The sequence below is a fragment of the Amblyomma americanum genome, chromosome 2 (assembly GCF_052857255.1).
Source record: "Amblyomma americanum isolate KBUSLIRL-KWMA chromosome 2, ASM5285725v1, whole genome shotgun sequence".
NCBI classification, from domain to species: domain Eukaryota; kingdom Metazoa; phylum Arthropoda; class Arachnida; order Ixodida; family Ixodidae; genus Amblyomma; species Amblyomma americanum.
Window position 1 is genome coordinate 112,273,499 of NC_135498.1, and position 20,502 is coordinate 112,294,000.

The 20,502-nt window shown below is 47.9% G+C and overlaps 1 protein-coding gene across 1 annotated transcript; it reads right to left on the reverse strand.

The window, feature by feature from the left end:
- Positions 1-467: 467 nt before the first annotated feature.
- Positions 468-19,894, reverse strand: LOC144121760 (uncharacterized). The gene is made up of 3 exons (XM_077655133.1): positions 18,933-19,894; positions 15,922-16,026; positions 468-701 (listed from the first exon to the last, which is right to left on the reverse strand). The coding sequence occupies exons 1-3, from the start codon at positions 19,728-19,730 to the stop codon at positions 468-470; spliced, it is 1,137 nt and encodes a 378-aa protein (XP_077511259.1). The 5' UTR covers positions 19,731-19,894.
- Between the last annotated feature and the right edge of the window lie 608 nt (positions 19,895-20,502).

Here is a 20,502-nt window from a genome sequence, read left to right on the forward strand (position 1 = left end):
GAAAAGAACACAGGTGGTAAACAAATTTTATTTAGGTTTTCTGACTCACACTCTATAACAGTTATAAAGTATACACATGGGAAAAAATCGAAGACAGAGCTCAGAATACTGGAGAATTAAAGAACGCATCCCAATAACGCTTTGAAGTTACATAATTTGTTGCCGCTACGGTGCCGAGTAAATTTATGATGCCACCTCGGTGTTTTAACCCGAAGAAAATGCACACGTTCACGTCTCAAAAGAAGCATTGAGAATCTGCCTACACGGGACTATGAGACCAGGCGAAACAAACACATACGTAGAGACTTGTTCGCATTGCTTACAGAAGCGCAGTTGTTCTGACTTTAAGCGCGCGAAGAAACAATTCTTGGCCTGCTTCTTTTTTTCAGAAGGGATCAAACCCTCCAGGAGTAAAGAATAACCAGAAGCAAGTGCGCCGCATCCTCGGTGGCTTCCGGGGATGGCCTCTACGAAACGACTGTCGGTTCAGTGTCTTCACCCCAATCCGTCGAAGAGGACGCCGCCAGTTTCTTGGCCCGACGCTGAGGCTGGCCGCGTCCTTCCGTCGCGCGCTCTCGCAGGAAGGCGAACGCAGCCAGCACGGCGATCAAAACAAGAGCGGCCAGTGCCAGGCCCGCGCACTCCCACATCCACATGGGGGCGCGGCCCTGGAAGGCCCCGAACCTCTCGATGCGCCGCACCTGCGATAGAAGAGAAAGGAATGCACTCAGGCGCCCAGGGTATGACCGTGCTAAATTGAGCGGGGAAGAGAGAAAACCAGAAACGGGCATGACGTCAGGCTGCAGCGTATATAGACTGGGCCTGCTTATTGATCACTAATTCCCTCCCCCCCCCCCCTCCATAAATACTGCGTGTCATCTAGAATGGATAGGCACGGTAACTAGAGGTGCCTTACTTTCGGTGGACACCTCAACCGCCAAGTCAGGGAATGAAAGAAGGAAGAGGCATAAAAAACTGGAGGGGACACTTAGGCTTTGTCTTAAGGGACGCGTCAGCACGTTTTCCCGGTTTTTCCTTCCATTTCTCGCATTTAGTCTTTTCGTTGTTCTCGCCTTTTTACACGACATTGCCTACCTGTGGCGCTGTCAACTGCACAAAGAGACTATCGAAGTCTTCAGGAAAGAGGCTTCAGGGAAAAGGGTCCTTTGCAGCGCAATGGGAGACTAGCGGAGGACAGGACGTCGCTACACATAACACGCACGAAGCCTCAAATTAGCCGACTATTGCGCTTCTCGGTAATGCGATGTTTGAAGACAGCTGCTGCGTTACTTGAACCGTATAAGCGACCGCATACGGAACCCGCAGTGCCGAACGATGGCGGCTCTGGGTTTCGGCTTGGCCGGTGCGCGCAGTGATCCGTCGCCGGTGAGTCTCGCCTCGGGTCGCCGCCGCGGAGCCCGGCTTCACGCTAAAGCAGTCTTTCATCCTCTGTTGCACACTGCGTTCGATCTCTTACGCCCTCCGTTGTGCTGCTCGCTCGCCCGGTTACGCCGAGGGACGACAGCAACGCCGCTCAACGCAAAAGCTTTGTAAGAGCTGCGCTCTAATAACTGCGAGCGAAAGTGCGAATAATAAAACCCGTTGCGTAGCTAGCTGGAAATGCATTTTTCTTGTCTTGAAATTAAACAGCTCTACATATTTAGACGAGTACACAGAAAGAAATTATAGGACGGGCACTGAGTACAAATACGTTTATTGACACGTTTGCAAGTTGCACATATAAGACGACAGTGAGCGCATGCGCATCTATGACCACAGAACGAAGAAAACAGGAGGAGTTGGGGTGAGGTCAAATAAATTTCCCCCCCATGATGACAGCAAATAAACACTGTAGATTAAGGACAGCAGACCTGCATTTCATCGTCTAGTTACAAGCAATGTGAATTCGCTGGGATGAGGGAGACAGAAGTGCGGGTATATTCATGCATTAGTCTGACGCGTTTTCCAGCGTTCTTTCGTGTTCCCTAGCACGCTCGTTAACACAACGCCCAGTTTGGACAAGTCACACTTTGCCACAATAAGGGGAATCTCACAGACCACATGCATGAGAAATCGAACGAAGGGCTTAGCGTGATTTTTCCCACAGCTGGAAGTTGCAGTAGCAGCCGAGGGTGCAGTAGGGCAGCCCCAAGGCTGCTTTATATGCGTCCCTTATGATCCCGTCTATGTTCTTTTCTACCAGCTCTAGCATAAGGTAAGGGATGGCGTATACTATTCTGCCTATCAGAAAAGCCCGAACCATTCGGTAGAGATCTTTCTGTCTGACTCCCCGTCTTTTGTTAGATATTCACCTTATGAGCCTGGTTGTCATAATAATTGTCGACTTAAGTCTATTTATTGTCTCCGTGTTCTGTCTATTGTCCTGTATTAACAGTCCTAGGACTTTGATTTTGTCCACTCAGGTCACCAGTGTCTCATTTACCTGTACGAGATTGTCTCCTGCGTTGTTATCACGTTTGCTCGCCCCTCGGACCACCAGAAGTTCGGATTTGCTTGGCGAACGTTTTGACCCTGCCCATTCCGCGTATTCCTAGACAATATCAATCGCCTGTTGGAGATTTTGTTCTATTCGCCATCGTTGCCTGTGTGCGTCCATATTGTTCTGTCGTCCGCGTATAACGCATGGTTTGTCCCTTCGACCGTCTTGAATAGCGGCGGTAGGTTCTTCAACGCCAGGTTGAATGAGAAAGGAGAGAGCACTGAGCCCTGCGAGGTCACCTTGTCTCCAAGCTTAAGGTAGCGGTCCCACTCTGACGGTGAACGGAAAACATTTTTGGTGATATTTGTACGTCGACTGTACCTCGCTGGTCAGCTCAATAAAAGTGGTTCAGATATTTAAAAAAGCTAATTTCCTTTGCTTTCAAAAGATGTATATGGTTTAACGATAGCTGCAAATTTGTTTCAACTGTAAATGAAAACGCAAAGATGAAAAATGGCAGTTAAGCTCCACTTGTCTCTTTTTTTTCTTTATTGCCTGGCTTTGACACAGAAAATCGCACATAACAAACAATCAACAAAAGACAAACGCTATGTACACCCGACTCGAAGTCAGCCAGCATGAGTCTGGCTTCGTCAACTTAAAATTCACGCAGTGTACAGAGTGGCTCTAGTCTTGAGAGCCACTCCGGAGGCTCCGCCACTTGTCTCAGGAAATGCAAAGTTGTGAAAAACCTATTGCATGTAGAGAAAAATCTTTCGACATACTTTTAGATATGATGCTAATTAATTAGCATAGTTAAGCATTTAGAAATATGAGTATAGGTTAGTTCATTAGCCAATCATGTTTAATGATAACAATAATTGGTTTTGGGTGAAAGGAAATGGCGCTGTATCTGTCTCATATATCGTTGGACACCTGAACCGCGCCGCAAGGGAAGGGATAAAGGAGGGAGTGAAAGAAGAATGCTAGAAAGAGGTGCCGTAGTGGAGGGCTCCGTAATAGTTTCGACTACCTTGGGATCTTTAACGTGCCCTGACATCGCACAGCACACGGGCGCCTTAGCGTTTTGCCTCCATAAAAACGCAGCCGCCACGGTCGGGTTCGAACCCGGGAACTCCGGATCAGTAGCCGGAGTTTCAAACATGTTTGAAAAACGTAGAAAAGAAAACAATGTAATCTGCAATAACTTTTCGGGATATGCTTTGTCCTGCGGCGACTTTTTGCACAGTTTGAGATCGTGCAATCGTCCTTCCTTTCTGAAAACATCATTGATCTGCCTCATTTAGTTTAAAAGTTACTATTCGTGATCAAAGTTAGCGTTTTTTTTTTCAAAATAGTTGAAAACAAGATGCTATCCTGTTCCGGTAACCAACACTTGGCAATTCTGAGATTTTGCGTGAAGAAACTTAATACTCTGCTCTACATGGCTAAGCATCGCCTTTACTGTACGGCTATTGGGGAATGTGCAATGTATAGTTGATTTTAGCTACCTTTTTGTTGAGCTTACGAAGGGCACGAGCTCTAGAAACGGTCCGCGGCTTCTTTTTTTCTGGTAAATACAATCTTAAAATATCGTGCTCTCATTCCTTTAATCAACTTGTAACAATTATCACTACAAAGTCCACAATATATAAACAATAATAGCAAATAACGCAGCGACATGCGTTAAATATAGTAAGTAGCGTTATCTACACGAGTCCACATGTACTAAAAAGTCACAGTTCAGAAAAATGGCGAGCGTGGCGCTGCCAAACAGCTAAGATTAGGGTGCATCGATGCGCTCCCGCTCTTCGCTGAGGGTGGTGTCACTCTTGGAAGGGGTCGTCGCTGCCAAAACCGGTTCTCGAGAGGCGCCACCGCCATTTTCTTGCATTCTGCTCCCGCCGTCCCGCCGGCTCCCTCGCTAGACACTGAAAGCGGGATTATTTCTTCACACAGTCTCTTTGCAGAACGCCTGGGAAAATACAAGGGATGAATGTGGGCGCCACCTCTCAATGGAAACCATCCCAAGCTGGGCTGCTTATTTCCACAACAGTTGTCCTTTGCCTCCAAGAAGTTTCTCTGGGCAATGAACGTTTCGAGTTTTTCCTAATAAGCAGGCTACTTCAAGACTGCCTTGAAACTCTTTTTCGATATTACGCCTAATCAATCCAGTGCCAACGGCATATGATTTAAAATGTGCTCTGGGGCTTGTGAATGTGAGCCAGTTTCTACATACACCGCGAACAAAGAAAGATATCCGCTGTACTTTCGCTACGTCTCGAAATAGCGAATGCATCACCGAATATTTACTCTCACTTTTTATCTAAACTAGAAAAGGAATGATTGTCAAAGGTAAAGTCCAATTCAAGCTCCAACTGCAAGCGGGGCCACCTCTATCTAGGCGCGTCACGCAGAAAACGCGCGCCTCGCGTCATGCGACCAGCGGATGCAAGAAAATGGCGGTCGCGCTAGAAGACGACGCGGTCGTCCTCACCCTAAGCGGAGAGTGGGCGCGCATCGAGGCACCCTAGTTAAAATTATCTAAAAACGGGAGGTGTTCACGAGCGTATCGGAGACGTTCCGCCGGTTTACCGGACCCCTCTTGCGCATGCGCAGTGGCATTGTTGGGGTGAAGGGGAGCCACTGCGCGTGCGCAGGAGGAGTCCGGTAAAGCGGTATACGACTCCGATAGTACGTCTCCGGTATGCTAAAAACGTCTGATGTCTCCACGATATTTGCACGTTGCCCTCCATTTTGCCCTCTGTACTGTGTGTTGAACATGTGTTAAACTTCCAAGCAGATTTCCGCCGTATTACTTTGCTTGATTGGTTTTTCACCTGACGCAACGAAACGCATTCTGGGTGTCGTCTTTAGTTTCCGAGGACCGCTTTGGCATTGCTAAAGAGAGAGAGGAAAGGGAAGAAGACAGAATTTTGTTTCGTGCCGTCGGTTGTTCGTTGCTCCGGCTAGCGGTGTGGAGCTCCGGCTAGCGCTCGGCCTGCACTCAGTGCACCAGTTCGGCAAAGTTCTGCGGCGATGGCACGAGTGTGTAGCGCTAGTTCCGGCAGCTTGAGCACAGTTTGGCACTATATGCTTCCAAAACGGATGGTCGAGTGCAGGCCATGTCGTCTGCTAGCCTTGGCGACGCCAATGAATTGCAGCCAGCTGTTTACAGCCTACATCAGCGGCTGCCATCAAGTTTCTCGTGAAGAAATGTTCAAACAGCACATCACAATAAAATGTTGCTATGAACTAGCCTCGACGCGTGCATGTCCACCTCGTGACGTCTTTGCTTTTTACAGTGGTGTCAATTGCGCGTAGCCGCTTCTTCGGAGAACTCGAGCAGTGTTCTAGCTTGCCGACGAGTAGATTTACTTCAGTCTCCGCTGCTTATCACAACGCGCAAACCATCATCGGCCTACATGACGGCTGCAGCTGCACTATTTCTACAATAACCACCGAGAAGGTGCGCAGTTTTCCTGAGCTAGACTCGCACTTCTTTCAAACCAATGCCGTGGTTCAGAGGGCGCCATGTTCCACACCGCTGAAATGAATCCATGTGAGGCGCAGCGCCGCGAGAACCAGTTCATGTGGTGCAGGTGAATCGAACGGACCCATAAGTCGGGTACAACTCAAGAACGAAGCAGCACATTCCCATCAAAGGAGGCCACCCAGCCAAGCGCGTCGACCGAACCGTTTTCTGTTGGGTCTCCACCGGTGCGCCGCTACCGCACCGGTGGAGACTGAAGCCGCCGCGACCTACCGATGCCGAACACGACCCCACCGATAACGTTCAGCGCTTTTGGGCAAAAGACGCCCTCGCGGGGACATGTGCAAAAGGTGAGCATGCCAGCAAGGCTTGACATGCGAGAGCTTAGGCGGATGTTCGTTTGTATGTTTGACCGCATACGGCATGCATAGCCGCTGTACTGTATCTTTGTGGGAAAATTCATTGATAAATTGGCACGCTCCAGATCCGACGGTGTGCGATCTGGTCGATGCGTCTAATCATTTAGTATTTACATAAAAAGATTATTTCGCACGCAACGGAGGGTGTTGTATGGAATAAAAATTGGAAGCCAATCATTTTGGTGCGAATGTGTGAATGCATGGAAACTACAAATTGTTTTTTTTTTCAGGGGAGGAGGAAATGGCGCAGTATCAGTCCCGTATATCGTTGGACACCTGAACTACGCCGTAAGGAAAGGGATAAAGGAGGGAGTGAAAGAAGAAAGGAAGAAAGTGGTGCCGTAGTGGAGGGCTCCGGAATAATTTCGACCACCTGGGGATCTTTAACATGCACTGAAATCGCACAGCACACGGGTGCCTTAGCGTTTTTTCTCCATAAAAACGCAGCCGCCGCAGTCGGTTTCGAACCCGGGAACTCCGGATCAGTAGTCGAGCGCCCTAACCACAGAGTTACCGCGGCGGGCCAACGGCCCCATTTCAAAATTATTTGCTACCAAGCCATGAAACCAAAGGGCGGGCTCAACACGAAAGTACACACGTTTCTTACATGTTCCCTGTGCAATAAATACGACAATACACTCTGGTTACAATAAAATAATGAACAGTAGTCCACCCAATATCGAAAACTACCAAGGCATGCACTCTGCTTTTAGCGCGCACGGGAAGCTGAAGCCAGACAAGGGAGCAGCTGCCAACGGTCTTCCATAGGGTGCCACTCTTGACATCGCGTTTCAGTGTCGAATAAAATACCGCGGGTAAAAAAAATATCGGAAAATGATTTCAAGCGCGTCATAGTTCCCTGACAACAGACGGTGTAAAAATAACAGCTGCTTTTTTTCAATTTCCAGGTACGCGCGCGCGAACACGCACACACACATGCGCGCGCGCTTTTTTTATTTTTGATTTAGCTCAAATTGGTGCAAATCGACGCAAGGCGAGTAAGATATACGTTTCAGAACGCGATGGAAAATTCTAGAGGCAATAAGCAACCTAATGATGTAAACTGGATGCAAGAAAGACGTACGTCTAGCATAAATAAGAGCACGCAGTTGATTGTCCAAGCGAGAGGGGAGGGAGACGCCCTAAGTGCCTACAGAACTATCCCTTTGTATCTGACCCCTTTTTTGGCAACGTTCCTGCACACCGCCCCCCCCCCCCCCCCCCCCCCTTTCGTACAATGTTTAGTCTGAGTCCGCCTCGTGAATGATAGGCGCCTATACTTAATTTTTGTGAACCTTGGCAAAATTCTGTCTACGTTGATTGGAATTGGTTGCAAAATGCCGCCGCATGTACGACGAATATTTTTTTTTGAGGTGAACACATTCCGACACCCTGCGGTGCTAACCCTCTCGGCAGCAATTTCACGTCTCTTGCGCAATGTGAATTCATTTCAAGGCTAAATAGAAACTGACAATTGCCCACTTCTCTATACCTTGTTCCTTACCAACCCTAGTTTCCAAGGTTGAACAGGCATCCGTCGAGCGTTGACTGCAGTTGTTAAGCTGTATTTGTTATAGTTGTATTATCATAGATGTATTGTTATTTGCAAAAAACAATTTTTTTTTCAGCGCTAGAGTTGGCAGGCAACGCTCTAGACCAGGAGCGTTCAAACTACTGCTAACGTTACTATGCATCAGCAGTGACTAAGGATTGCACGCGCAAAATACGAGGGCAGAAGGAAGGACACAAGAAAAACACCGACTTCAACTATAAGGTTCATTGAAAAAAAAATCGGCGGAAATATATACATGGGACATAAAAAAACAAATGGTTTGCGTGATATGACACATTTATTATTTTTTTGCGTCCGCTTTCCCTTTTCGCTTACTTAGTAATTTGCGCTGTGCAATTATGTCGACAATGTATCACTAACTCTCCCACGTTTCCGCTGTATCGACTTCGTGCCTTAAGCGGTGCGGCCTGAGCAGCATTATTTTTCTTCCTTTTTCGTTGCCGATACTAATATATGTACAACTCAAGGACGAAGCGGCACATACCCTCAAAGGAAGCCCTCCAGACAGTAACGTCGACCGTACAGCTTTCTGTGGCTATGCAGTCAAGGCTAAACAAGAGGGGGGAAGGAAACGGTCATTTGTTCCCGTGCCGCGCATCCTTATCCGGAACAAAGATCAGCCCACCGCTGATGCTGTTTGGACAAAAATGGTATCCTCTTTGTCCCGGCTCTCTGACTTTTTCCCTTCAACTTCCACAACCATGGCCCGCCCCACTCGCGACTACAAGGACAATACCCTCTGTAGAAATATATACATGGGGCTTGGCTGCATAGCCGCAGAAAGCTGTACGGTCGACGCTCTTGGCTGTACGGCCGCTTTTCAGAGGAATATGCTGCTTTGTTCTTGAGTTTTACCCGACTATAGTTGGTGATCCACGTCCTTTATTTGTATCACATGCATAGGCAGGCTAGCAAGCCGCAGTTCAGCTACCGTGTGTGGTTGTCGAAAACCGGGCAAGGGGCAGGCAGAAAAAGAAGCCTGCCGAACCACCCCAGCCAACACCTCCCCCTACGCACGACGGAGACAAGCAGACGGGTTTACCATTGTTCGTTTGTAACCCTCCGAAGGTCGGTGCAGCAACAAAAGAAAAGCCTTCACGCAGCGCGGGTCAAGAAAGGACCGGACATATATCTCAACATTTCAACCAAAACCAGTCTCGGGTCGCTCGGGGGCAAGGCGAGAAGACACTTTCTCAGTCATGGTCTCATAGATCAGTGTCGTAGTCTGGTGGCAGAATTTGAACTACTCGCAAGATGGCGGGAGTGGTTCCGGACTTGATGTCCCCTTATTTCTGTTGTTATTTATTTCTGCTGTTCTTTCGGTTGGAATGTCTCTAACGTAATCGCAGGTCCGCTTTCCAGGGGCAATCTCCGCCAGATTAGTTAGTATGACTTCGTGTTTGACGTTATCAAAGGCTTTATGTAGGTCGAGTCCCAGTATAGTTTTGGCGCCTCTTTTCTTCGGCGGGTCTATGATGTCTGCTTTGAGCTGGAGCATGGCGTCTGCGTGGACAATTTTCTCCTAAAGCCTAGCATCGTTTAAGAAAATAGCTCTCTTTCCTCTGCGTATCCCTGGAGTCTGTTTAATATTATATTCTCCATCAGTTTCACCAGGCATGACGTTATGGATATCGGCCTGAGGTTGCCGACTTCTTTCTTCCCAGGTTTTGGGATAAAAATCACTTTGGCATGTTTCCATTCCGAAGGTACACTACCTAGTTTCCATATTTCATTTAGGTAGTCTGTGACTGTGGTGACCGAGGCTAGATCTAGGTTCGTTAACATTTTGCTGGTTACACCTCCCCCATCGCCTCCGCCGCCGAAGTGGTCTTAGTTGACTCATTGCTCTCCATACCACCGCTATCGAGATGTCCTCATCTGCGTTTGCGATCTCTGCTCCTCGGTAAGCTGGAGATGAACCTCCTTTGTCTGTGTTAAAGTATTTGCTCTTCAGTTCCTCTTTTAGGTCCGCGGCCGTTGCCCTGAATTTGTAACCAGTTGTTTCAGCTGAACTTGTGCCAACGACTTAGTTTGACCTTGGTCTAGCACATGGCGAAGAAGATGCACATGTTCTTGCACCCTAGCTTCCTATTCATTTCATCGCAAATCTGTCCACAGTGCTGGCTGTGAAGCTCGTTTGTGTAGTCTTCTATCTGTTTATCAGTGTCGTTATTCTCTTCCTTAGCCTCCTATTGTACTTCTGCTTTTTCCATCTCTTCATGAGGCTCTCGTGGGCTTCACACATGTGGGCCAGCCTCGAGTCTGTGATGTCATGTCCGGCGGTTGGGGTCTCTCTAGTGTGTCTCTTTAGGCCTGGTAGGGATCTCAGTGCGTCCTTTTAGATAAATGGGGAAAAAAAGAAACGAGCGCGGGAGACGCAGCCTCTAAGCAGGGGCAGCTTCTCAAGCTGCTGATACACGGACAGCCTGGACTTCAATAGCCAGGCTCATAAAGACGGACTACAAGCAGCAGTGCTTACGTTATCGAATCCATTTCAGCTTTCCACTCAGACCAGCGATTCTACACAGCGTGGCTGGAGCCTTTAGATCCAGTGGTTCATGTTTCACTCCACCAGCCCTGCTCCCGAGAAGCAAATGCTGCTGCCTGCGCTCGCGCTGTGCGTCCAAGAACGGCAAAACAATTCGTGATTTACATTTTACCCTCTCCCCTTTGTTCTCTCAATTGGTAAGAGTGCATATGATCCGCAAATATATGCATATGATCCTGCATATGCATATGAATGCATATGATCCTGTAGCTTATCGTTGCCTTGCGCGCCTCGTAAAATGGGGCTCGAACGCTATCAAGTGAATTTGTTTCTCTTTTCGTTCGATCCTCCTCCGTCGGCTGTTTGACGGAAATAAATATGAATCTGAATATGAATAATCGTGACGAGCACGCAGTGTGCGACACTATGTACAGCCATACCCGGTGTAGCTTCGGGATTTAGCGTTTGCAAGGCAGCAATCTTGACGATAACCTGAGAGCTATCATTACGGAGTGCGCAGCAGGTGGTAGGGCGGTTCGACAGGATACCGGGAAGCTATCTCACGGGACGAAAGATCTGATTAAGAAACGTCAAAGCAAGAAGGCGTCTAACCCTACAGACAGAATAGAACTAGCAGAGCCATCGAAGTGAATAAATAACGCAGGGTAGCCGTCATAAGGAAGTTTAATATGGAGAGAATTGAGCATGCTCTAAAGAACGCAAGCAGCCTAAAAGCGGTGAAGAGGAAACTAGGCACTGGTAAAAACCAGATGTATGCGGTTAGAGACAAGGAGGGCAATGTCATTAGCAATATGGGTAAGATAGTTAAATCAGCCGAAGGGTTCTACACAAATCTAAAAAACAGCCAATGTAATCAGAACGTTAATGATAGAGACAGTAGCGCACAGCCATGCGTCATCCGCCAGTAACGAAAGAGGAAGTAAAGAAAGCCTTAGGAACAACGCAAAGGGGAAAAGCAGCTGGTGAGGATCACGTAACAGCAGGTCTGTTGAAGGACGGAGGGGAGATTCTGCTGAAAAAACTAGCCGCCTTGTATACGCAATGCCTTATGACCTCGACCGTACCTGAAGCTTGGAATAACGCAAACATTTCTCAATTCATAAGAAAAGAGACGCCAAGGACTTGAAAAATTACAGACCGATCAGCTTACTGTCCGGTGCCTACAAGGCATTTACTAATGTAATCGCTAAAAGAATAAGGGCAGCTCAGACTTTAATCAACCAAATGATCAGGCAGGCTTTTTTAAAGGATATTCCACAATAGATCATATTCGCATTATCAATCAGGTAATAGAGAAATGCGTAGAATATAACAAACCCTATATACAGCCTTCATTGATTACGAGAAAGCATTTGACTCTGTGGAAACCTCAGCAGTCACACAGATACTGCGAAACCGGGGTGTAAATGAGACTTATGACAAAATACTAGAAGATATACGGGGCGCCCCAGCTAAGTTTAGCCAGGGTTTAAAAAACTGGAGGACGCTTAAGCTTCGCCTTTAAGAGTAGAATGCGACAGAGTGTTGCAGCACTGCCAGGGAGTCCACGGAACGCCATCGCCCGTTCGGCGCGACGCCCTGCCCGTTAGACAAACTGCTCTGCTACGTACGGTGAAACGGACGCGCGGAGCGGCAAACCACGTAGAAGCGCTGCCAGGCGCCTTGCCGAAACGCGCGGGACTCAAGTTGCATTCGTAGTTCGTCGGCACATCGTTCTCGACAAACCCGATGCCAGGATGCCAGCATAGTCTCCGCGCCGAACGAGCGGGCAGCAAGCCGCAAGTTTCGTGATGAACGCGCTTTGAATGTGCGCTGCGTTGTTCGCCGCTCACCGCGTGATTCCAGCGTGCCCGCACGGCACCACTGCGCCCGAACGAGACGAGCGGGATGGATGGATGGATGGATGGATGGATACGGCTGAAACCTTTAAATCGGGCGGTGGCTCAAGCCACCTAGGGAGGCGCTGCCGTCGCGCGCTATCTGTTGGGGCAGTGGCGTACATTGCGAGGAGGAGGAGGGATTTTTCGCTCACGGCCAACGCAGCCGATGCCGACGACACCGGCTTTTCTGCTACACGAGCTCCCTAACGCTGTCGCGTTGAAATATGCCGCGGCACTATAGGCTACGCGACCCATTGCATGTTACTGGCTATTGTATGGAGCAACTCAAACTATTTTTGTATTGTCCGCAACTGTAAAATTTGTCGAGATCAATTAACCAACTTCGCGAGCAACGAAGGTAGGCGAAAAAATTGGCAGTTGTTTGGCTGTGGTTAACCCTGGAGTGAAGCGATAGCTACAGCTGGCCGAGTGGAACTTGGTCACGTGATCAACCACGTGACGAACCACGTGATCAGTCACGGTGCCGCGCCGCCGTCAGCTGCTCCGCACGATGTGGCCAACCGCATGACAGCGTGGCGGCGCCGCCACAGGGTTGCGCGCCACCACGCTGAAGGCTCAAAATTCTACCGCAGAGTAGCTATCCCTACAAAAGTCTAAAGAGAAAGTTGTAAAAAGGTCCACGAAACGTCCCACTGAACAGTGTATAACTTTCCATTTATTAGGGATCGGCCTTTTTCCGCTCTCTGCAGATGCCCGCGAAATGCAAAAAAAATACCACGTGAAATGCCCGCTTGCGCGCCACGCCTGCAGTGCTCTCAAACGTTGCGCCCAACAAAGAGCTCATTTAGTCGGGGGTGCTGCTGTTTTAAAGGTGACATGGTTGCGACGCACGCGCTGGCTGTGCGATTACGAGAGCGCAAGCGGTAAAGAATGCGTCTGCTTGTCGCTTTAATCAAGCGCCGCGAGGGAAGCATACCGCTGGCGTAACTCGCACAGCCAGCTGCTGCGTAGCTTCCCTGTCGCCTTTTAAAGGGCAAGAGATCTATTAGTTCCTATGCGGAATGTGTTAGAGCACTGCAATCGCGGCGCGCAAGCGGGCATTTCACGTGGTATTTTTTGTATTTCGCGCGCATATGCGGTAAGCGAAAAAAAAAAAACCTGATACGTAATAGATGAAGAGTTAAAAACTGTTCATACGGAAGTTTTGCGGACAGTTATACAACTTTCTCATTGACCTTTTCCGCCTATCTCCGTTGCTCGCGAAATTGGTAAATTAATATCGGCTAGTTACTCAATTAAGCACGATATAAAAATATTGTGACATGCTCCGTATACAATAGCCAGCAGTATGCATTTCGTCGCGTAGTGCTAGAATGCCTCGGCATATTTTTAAACCCTGGCTTTAGCTGGGACACCCTGTATATAGGAACTGCACAGCTACCATAGTCCTCCAAGTCAGCAATAAAATTCCAATAAGGAAGGGCGTCAAGCAAGGAGACAAGGTCTCGCCAATGCTATTCACTGCCTGTTTACAGGATGTATTCCGAGGCCTGAATTGGGAACAGTTGGACATAATGGGTTAAAGAAAAATATCTAAATAATCTGCGATTAGCTGATGACATTGCCTTGCTAAGTCACTCAGGAGATAAAATGCAAAACATGATCAATGAGTTAGACAGACAGAGAAGTACGGTGAGTTTTAAAATTAACATGCAGAAAACCAAAGTAATGTTCAACAGTCTAGCAAGAGAACAGCAGCTCACAATTGGCAGCGAGGTCCTGGAAGTGCTAAAGGAATACTACTTAGGGCAGGTAGTGACAGCTGATCCGGATCATGAGAGGGAAATAACTAGAGGAATAAGAATGGGGTGGAGCGCATATGGGAGGTTCTCTCAGATCATGAGTGGCAGTTTACCAATATTTCTCAGGAGAAAAGTATACAAGAGCTGTATCTTACCGGTACTCACCTACGGGGTGGAATCGTGGGGGCTAACGAAAAGGGTTCAAATTAAGTTAAAGACAACACAACGAGCCATGGAAAGAAAAATGATAGGTGTAACGTTAGGAGACTGGAAGCGGGCAGAGTTGGTGATTGAACAAACGCGTGTTAATGACATCTTAGTCGAAATCAAGAGGAAGAAGTGAGCTTGGGTAGGGCATATAATGCGAAGGCGAGATAGCCGCTGGTCCTTAAATGTAACGAAGTGGATTCCAAGAGAAGGCAAGCGTAGCAGAGGGAGGCAGAAAGTTACGTGGCAGGATGAGATTATGAGGCTTGCAGGCATGGGGTGGGCGCATCTGGCAAAGGACAGGGTTAATTGGAGAGACATGGGAGAGCTTTGCTGCCCTGCAGTGGGTGTAGTCGGGCTGATGATGATGATGAATCTTGACTTACGGGCGAGGACAGAGACAGCATGGTAAGACAGCAATAAAATAGACTCCATTGACTTCTTGAAGAAAGCGCATCCTTTGACGTGCATTTCCGCGAATGCAGCACACATGTATCACAACATTCCGCATGATGCTGTACAGAGGGTGGTTGAAACCCCTGAAAAATATGGGCTCTTCCGATTTCAAAACACATGTGGTGAGTGAGTACGAGCTTTCCTTGACTTGCTTCAGGAACATTTAGGATTATTGCTGTTGAGCATGATAGCATGATAGAGTAAGCTAAAAGGGACCTGTACAGGCTCGCGCTTTCCGCCAGTCGTTTCAAATCTGGTTTGGCGCCTGGGAACAGGATGTAGGAGTACAAGCTAAATAGTCATGAGGATGTGCAACATACGACTGAGCCGAAAGTAGTGGTGGCAATGTTTGAAGTAGCGCACGAGGGCATGACGTTTTCACCGGAGATACCAAAAAATGACTGTTTGCAGTTTTGCAGTCATACGGGAATAATCTAGAGCATCTCTCCGACTTTCGGTGCGAGTTATGTTGGACAAAGTGGTCGTTGTCTAAACGCTATGTTGCAGGAGCATTCAAGAAACCAGGGATACGTCAGCGCGTATGGTGCGCTTGCAGATTACAGCAAGAATTGTAATCCTTAAAAAAATAAAGACAACCAATTTTAGAAAATAACTCGTGTTTTTGCGACGTGCAAGGAAAAATTTGGCAGAGAGATCCTAGACGCGTTCTTTATCGCGAACACACATGAACGTTGTGTCAGCACGCCTTTAATATCGCTAACGCCGAGTGGCAAGGCATTCCTCCAAAACAGCTCAAACAGTTGATAATGAATAAAAGTGACAAGCATGCTCAGTCATGGTACCCATTTCTCTTGCCATGGCCTTTCTTGTCGAATAAAAGTTCAATTGACAGTAGCGCCACGTACAGTGGCCACATTTCGTCCTTGTCACCACTCAGCGAATTCCAGCTGCAGAGCAATGCAATACCAACTGGCCTCTTTTGTCGCCTTGCTAGCGTAAACAAGCCTGATCATGCTGTCTGTTCTCGCCCATAAGCTGCAATGCCTAGCAGACATTAACCAACAACCCGAGCTCAAGCAAGGCCTAAGCCTTCGGTCGTTTTTCGCTTAGTTCTGCTTTCCAGAAGAGATGGGATATTGTTTCTTACTTCAACTCGTTTTCGATTCTAAGCATACCGGCTGTGATGCGGGGACTTGGCGCATATTTGCTGCGTACAGTACCTCTTGCGCCTTCGGCGTGGTTAATGGTGCTGCTGGCTGCAAAAAAGCCTGCGCTTGGCTGTGGCCAGGACAGTAGATCGGCAGCATATCCGCGGTCGCCATTGTCTGCAAACAGGGGTGCGATGGATCGTACGATTGGTAACGTTTTCGGCAGTTTGGGCACGTGGCAGGGTATCAAACGTAACCACTCACAGCTAGATCCACGAATGTACAGTTTGGCTTCACACGAAAGCGGCACTTTAATAAAATGCCAAGGACTGCTACTGCATTAGTACGCGTGCAAGGTGCAAAGCTAAATTTCTGGCTTCTAAGTAGCTCAGAAACGTCGTAGTGGCTTTCTAAGTTTGACGGAAGTGGAAATATGTAATGCTTGGATCCAGAGTGCTAACATCATGTTCACTCTAATATGTCATACGTAGAGTAAAGCAGACGTTTGGTCGAGTTGGTACGTGTTAATTTTTGCTCACAGCGCAAGAAATGCGGGACCGAAAGACGAAGATATGACAGGAGTAAGCGCTGACTATAAAATGGGTTTACTTGAAGAACGAAAGACACATAAAGGCTTTGAAAGAAATTATCACAACCAGAAAGTCATCTAAAAGACATGTGGGAGGACAGATATCCCATTCCCTCTGAGGCAATGCAAAGGAAAGGCTGCGGGCACGCATCGTACGCTTGCGATGAATGTAGGCCTCCATTATATCGCCTGTTAAATTATCGCTCTGGAAGAACAGGATGCACGTGTTCTTGTAATTTGGGACGCATTTACACTTCTTGCATTTAAATGCCGACTGAGCAAGAGGGTCACCTTTTGCTCTCCTATCGTCATTCTTTTCATGCGTACGTTCTCAAGTCCTGCAGGGGACGGCTGTGTGTGATAGGGCATTATTTTTGCTTGTGTTTTCATGTTCCATAAGTCTATTATTAACACAACTCCGAGTTTGTTGCATGTACCTGGCGCTGCATGAATAGGGGACCTGATAAACCGCCCCTACCTGGCAAAGAAATTCGGGATTAAATTCTTTTGGACGAGGAATTGGACAAAATTGGAAAAAGCATTTTTTTCATATATGGAAAGATATCACTGTCACCACCCGTATCGGTGGCTCTCGGCTACTGAGCCGGAGACTTGGGTTCGAACCCGACCGCGGCAGCCGCGTTTTGATGGAGGCGAAACGCAAAAGGCGCCCGTGTGCTGTGCGATGCCAGTGCACTTGAAAGTTACCCAGGCCAAAATTAGACGTCTCCAAGACGTCTCTACTATCAATATTTTTGCCCGCTCCGGTGTAATTTGGGCACTCCTAAATTATGTGGTCGAGGGTCCCTCTCGCCCCACACTGTGGGCATCGTTCATGCGACCTCAGCTCTAGGTATACGTGGTAAGCCCATATCGGATTCATAAATGTATTATTCTGTAGCCGCCTCTATGCGACAGCTTCTCTGTTACTTAATTTTGGGTTTGGTGGGGGCGCCAGCCTACGTCCAAATTTGTAATGGCCTGCAATTTACCCGTTGGTTTTCTACGGCAGTCTTAACTGCTCGATGGGAGTGATGGACAAGTTTGAAACAAATATTCTGCCACGCATCACAAGAATGGACCAGTAACTTCAATATTTCCCTAGCAGGACCTTACAATACTCAAATAGTAAAATTTTTTATCGAAGGATGCTGGACATGAAGATTGCAGCCTGCGTTACGCTCCTTAACCTTGAACTCAAATAAACTTAAAGGTTGTTCTGAAAAAATTGTAAGTGGCAAACAACTTTACCAATACCGAAGGTAATAATCCATTGTGCAAATGCGTAGCAAAATATTTCTTCGAATTTTTTTTCGTCACTAGCACGGAACAGTTAAGATTGCCATAGAAAACCAATAGGGAATGTTTTTGACGATATCAAAAACGTCAACAAAAAAAAAAAACGTGCAGGCCTGCCCCCGGCAGATCTGCGGGTACATTGATTGCCATAGCCAAAGCTTAGAATATAAGAAAAAAATTGCGTTCATAAACTCTTTCTCACTGAAAAATGCCTTCTGGAAGCTTATTGTTGGTTTAGGCCTGCTTAAAACTGAAGTGCAAACCGATTTCCAGTTAGTGCTTTAAACGACGAATTTGGCGCAAAAGCACCTCGATATGCAATTAAACGGGATCACAACACAGCAGGGAAATGATAAATAACACGAGTTCAGTTGGTGCTTCGCAAAAAAAGTATCAATAAAAAGCGTATTTGGTTTGGTTTGGTTTATGGGGGTTTAACGTCCCAAAACGGCTCAGGCTATGAGAGACGCCGTAGTGAAGGGCTCCGGAAATTTCGACCACCTGGGGTTCTTTAACGTGCACTGACATTGCACAGCATACGAGCCTCTAGAATTTCACCTCCATCGACATTCGACCGCCGCGGCCAGGATCGAACCCGCGTGTTTCGTGCCAGCAGCCGAGCGCCATAACCACTCAGCCACCGCGGCGGCTAAAAGCGAATTCGAACCGCTGTCTAATGTGTTCACGTACACATCGCTAATTAATTGCGCAACAGGTGCAACGAATATTGCGGCTTTTAATTTTGCTCTTGCCCAGTCTTACAAATATTCTCGTATATTTGCGCACGCGCAGATACAGCGATCGCGAGCCGGCGAATGTCGGGTGAGCAACGCCGGGCTTCTGTCCTCGAGGGAAACGACCGCCGCCATTATTGTGTGGCGTTCATAGAAACAAATGTCACTGCCGGGGCCTTTGTAGCGAAATTCTGCTTGGGTTCACACGGCATTGCCGCATACAACGCCTATAACCTTTTCTATTTTTAAACGGAACAAGCAAGTATTCCACTTAGAGGGGCATTAGCGAAAAGCCAATAGGTTATCTCTACGTGATGTCTGAGTACATGTGAAGCAGAGGTTTAATTTAGAAAAACAGTAGTCCCTGCCCGATTGCGCGACGCGCTATTCTGTAAAGGTCAAATGAACTTGGTCGCGACGCATGCGTTAACCACGTGTATAGGCCGGCATGATTGCCTTACCTTGTTATGGCTGATGTCTGAAGTCAGCTGGCTATTGCCATGCTTTCCAGTGAGCTGGCCGCAATTATCTTTCGTCGAGGAGCCCTGCACGTGTGCATCCTGAGTCGCTGCAGATTTCTTGTTCACAGTGCCGGGAAGAGTTCCTTCAGGTTCGTAGTATGACGGGCTGCAATACTTGCTGGTGATTTTAGTCGGCGCATTGCCACGACTTTGCGCGTATGAATCCACGCTCGGCTCTTCGGCAGCGGCTCCTTGGAGCCGTGAAGCAGACGAGTTTTTGTCCAGGCTACTTCGATATTTGCTTTTCGTTGGCAGAAATGCGGCATGTTCGGCAGCGGAAACGAGTATAGGCTGGTCACTAGAAATCCGTGGGCTGCTATTGCCGATTACTTGAACGACTGTGTGGCTGTGTTTAGATTTCTTGACACTCATCGAGTCTTGGCCCGCTGTCGCGATGCTTTCTTGCAGCTCTTCGCCTTTATCGTGGTGAACACGATGGGAATGACCGGACAGCTCGTTGTTTGATCGTCGGCCATGTTGAACGACTCTCCCTGGTTGGGCGACATCCGGCACAAGCGGACGAGGTGCTGGAGACTCCTTTAGCTTCGTCCCGGCCTGCCCAACACCAGTGTCAGCGACGCTGTGGTGACGGTCTCTAGAGGCCTTCTTGTTCGGCTTCCTGTCAGGAGCTACGTCGGGAAAGAACGTGACGTGACCCAGAGTGTGAGCTCTTGGCGACATTCCAGTACCGCTCATGGCGGAGGGACGTAGGTAGAGATTGGACTCCTCGGGGTTCATTCGACCGGATTGTGACTCGTTAACTGGACGTCTAACAGCTGCTTGTTAGTTGGTTGGCCTCAGATAAAGCTGGAACATACCCACTACGGGGGAGTGGCCAAGACACAGGCGGTGAATTGCTGGAAACAGGAGCGTTTAGCTGCTTCTTGGCAGGATCCTGTGGATTTCCATTCTCCTCTTCTTCTAGTACGCATATCGCTTGTGCGCAGTCAGCGCGTGTATGTTAGGAAAGACAAAAAAAAATTCAAACCATCGTGCGCATGCGCCTCCCGTTGATTGGTCCATCCCTCAACTAGGGTACGCGCCATTACTTGCTTGTACAATCACGACGACAACAACGTCAAGAGGCGAAATCAAGGCCTTGATCTCTTAAACATTGATTTCGCAGATGTCGGCCAAATGTATAACAACTCACCTTCTGTCCAGATTGCATTCGATGACATTTTGCCATCGAATGCAAAGCTGCAGCTCTTTCCTCTTCTGCAGGGTTTGTTCTTTCCCTCTCATATTCCTACTGCTACCGATGCCCCACAGGATCGCCAAAAGGCAGGTGTGGGATTTTTTTCACCTTCACTGAATGGGTCCTTTTCTCTCCGTCTTCCAGACTTCAGCCCATTTTATTTGTCTGAATTATTAGCAATAAACGTAGCCCTATGAAATTTAGAAACTACCGTTTCCCAGGTCATGGTTATGACGGACTCTGTTCATTTGCCCCTCATTATCCTCACTCACCGAGTATGGAGCATTACGCCTTTTTAAGTTCCTTATCCTA

Coding starts and splice junctions, on each gene's coding strand:
- LOC144121760 (XM_077655133.1), bottom strand. CDS start 19,730: ATGAACCCCGAGGAGTCCAATCTCTACCTACGTCCCTCCGCCATGAGC. Junction 16,027..18,932: donor CAGACATCAGCCATAACAAG/GTAAGGCAATCA, acceptor CCCTGTTTGCAG/ACAATGGCGACCGCGGATAT. Junction 702..15,921: donor CCACGCCGAAGGCGCAAGAG/GTACTGTACGCA, acceptor CTTCTATCGCAG/GTGCGGCGCATCGAGAGGTT.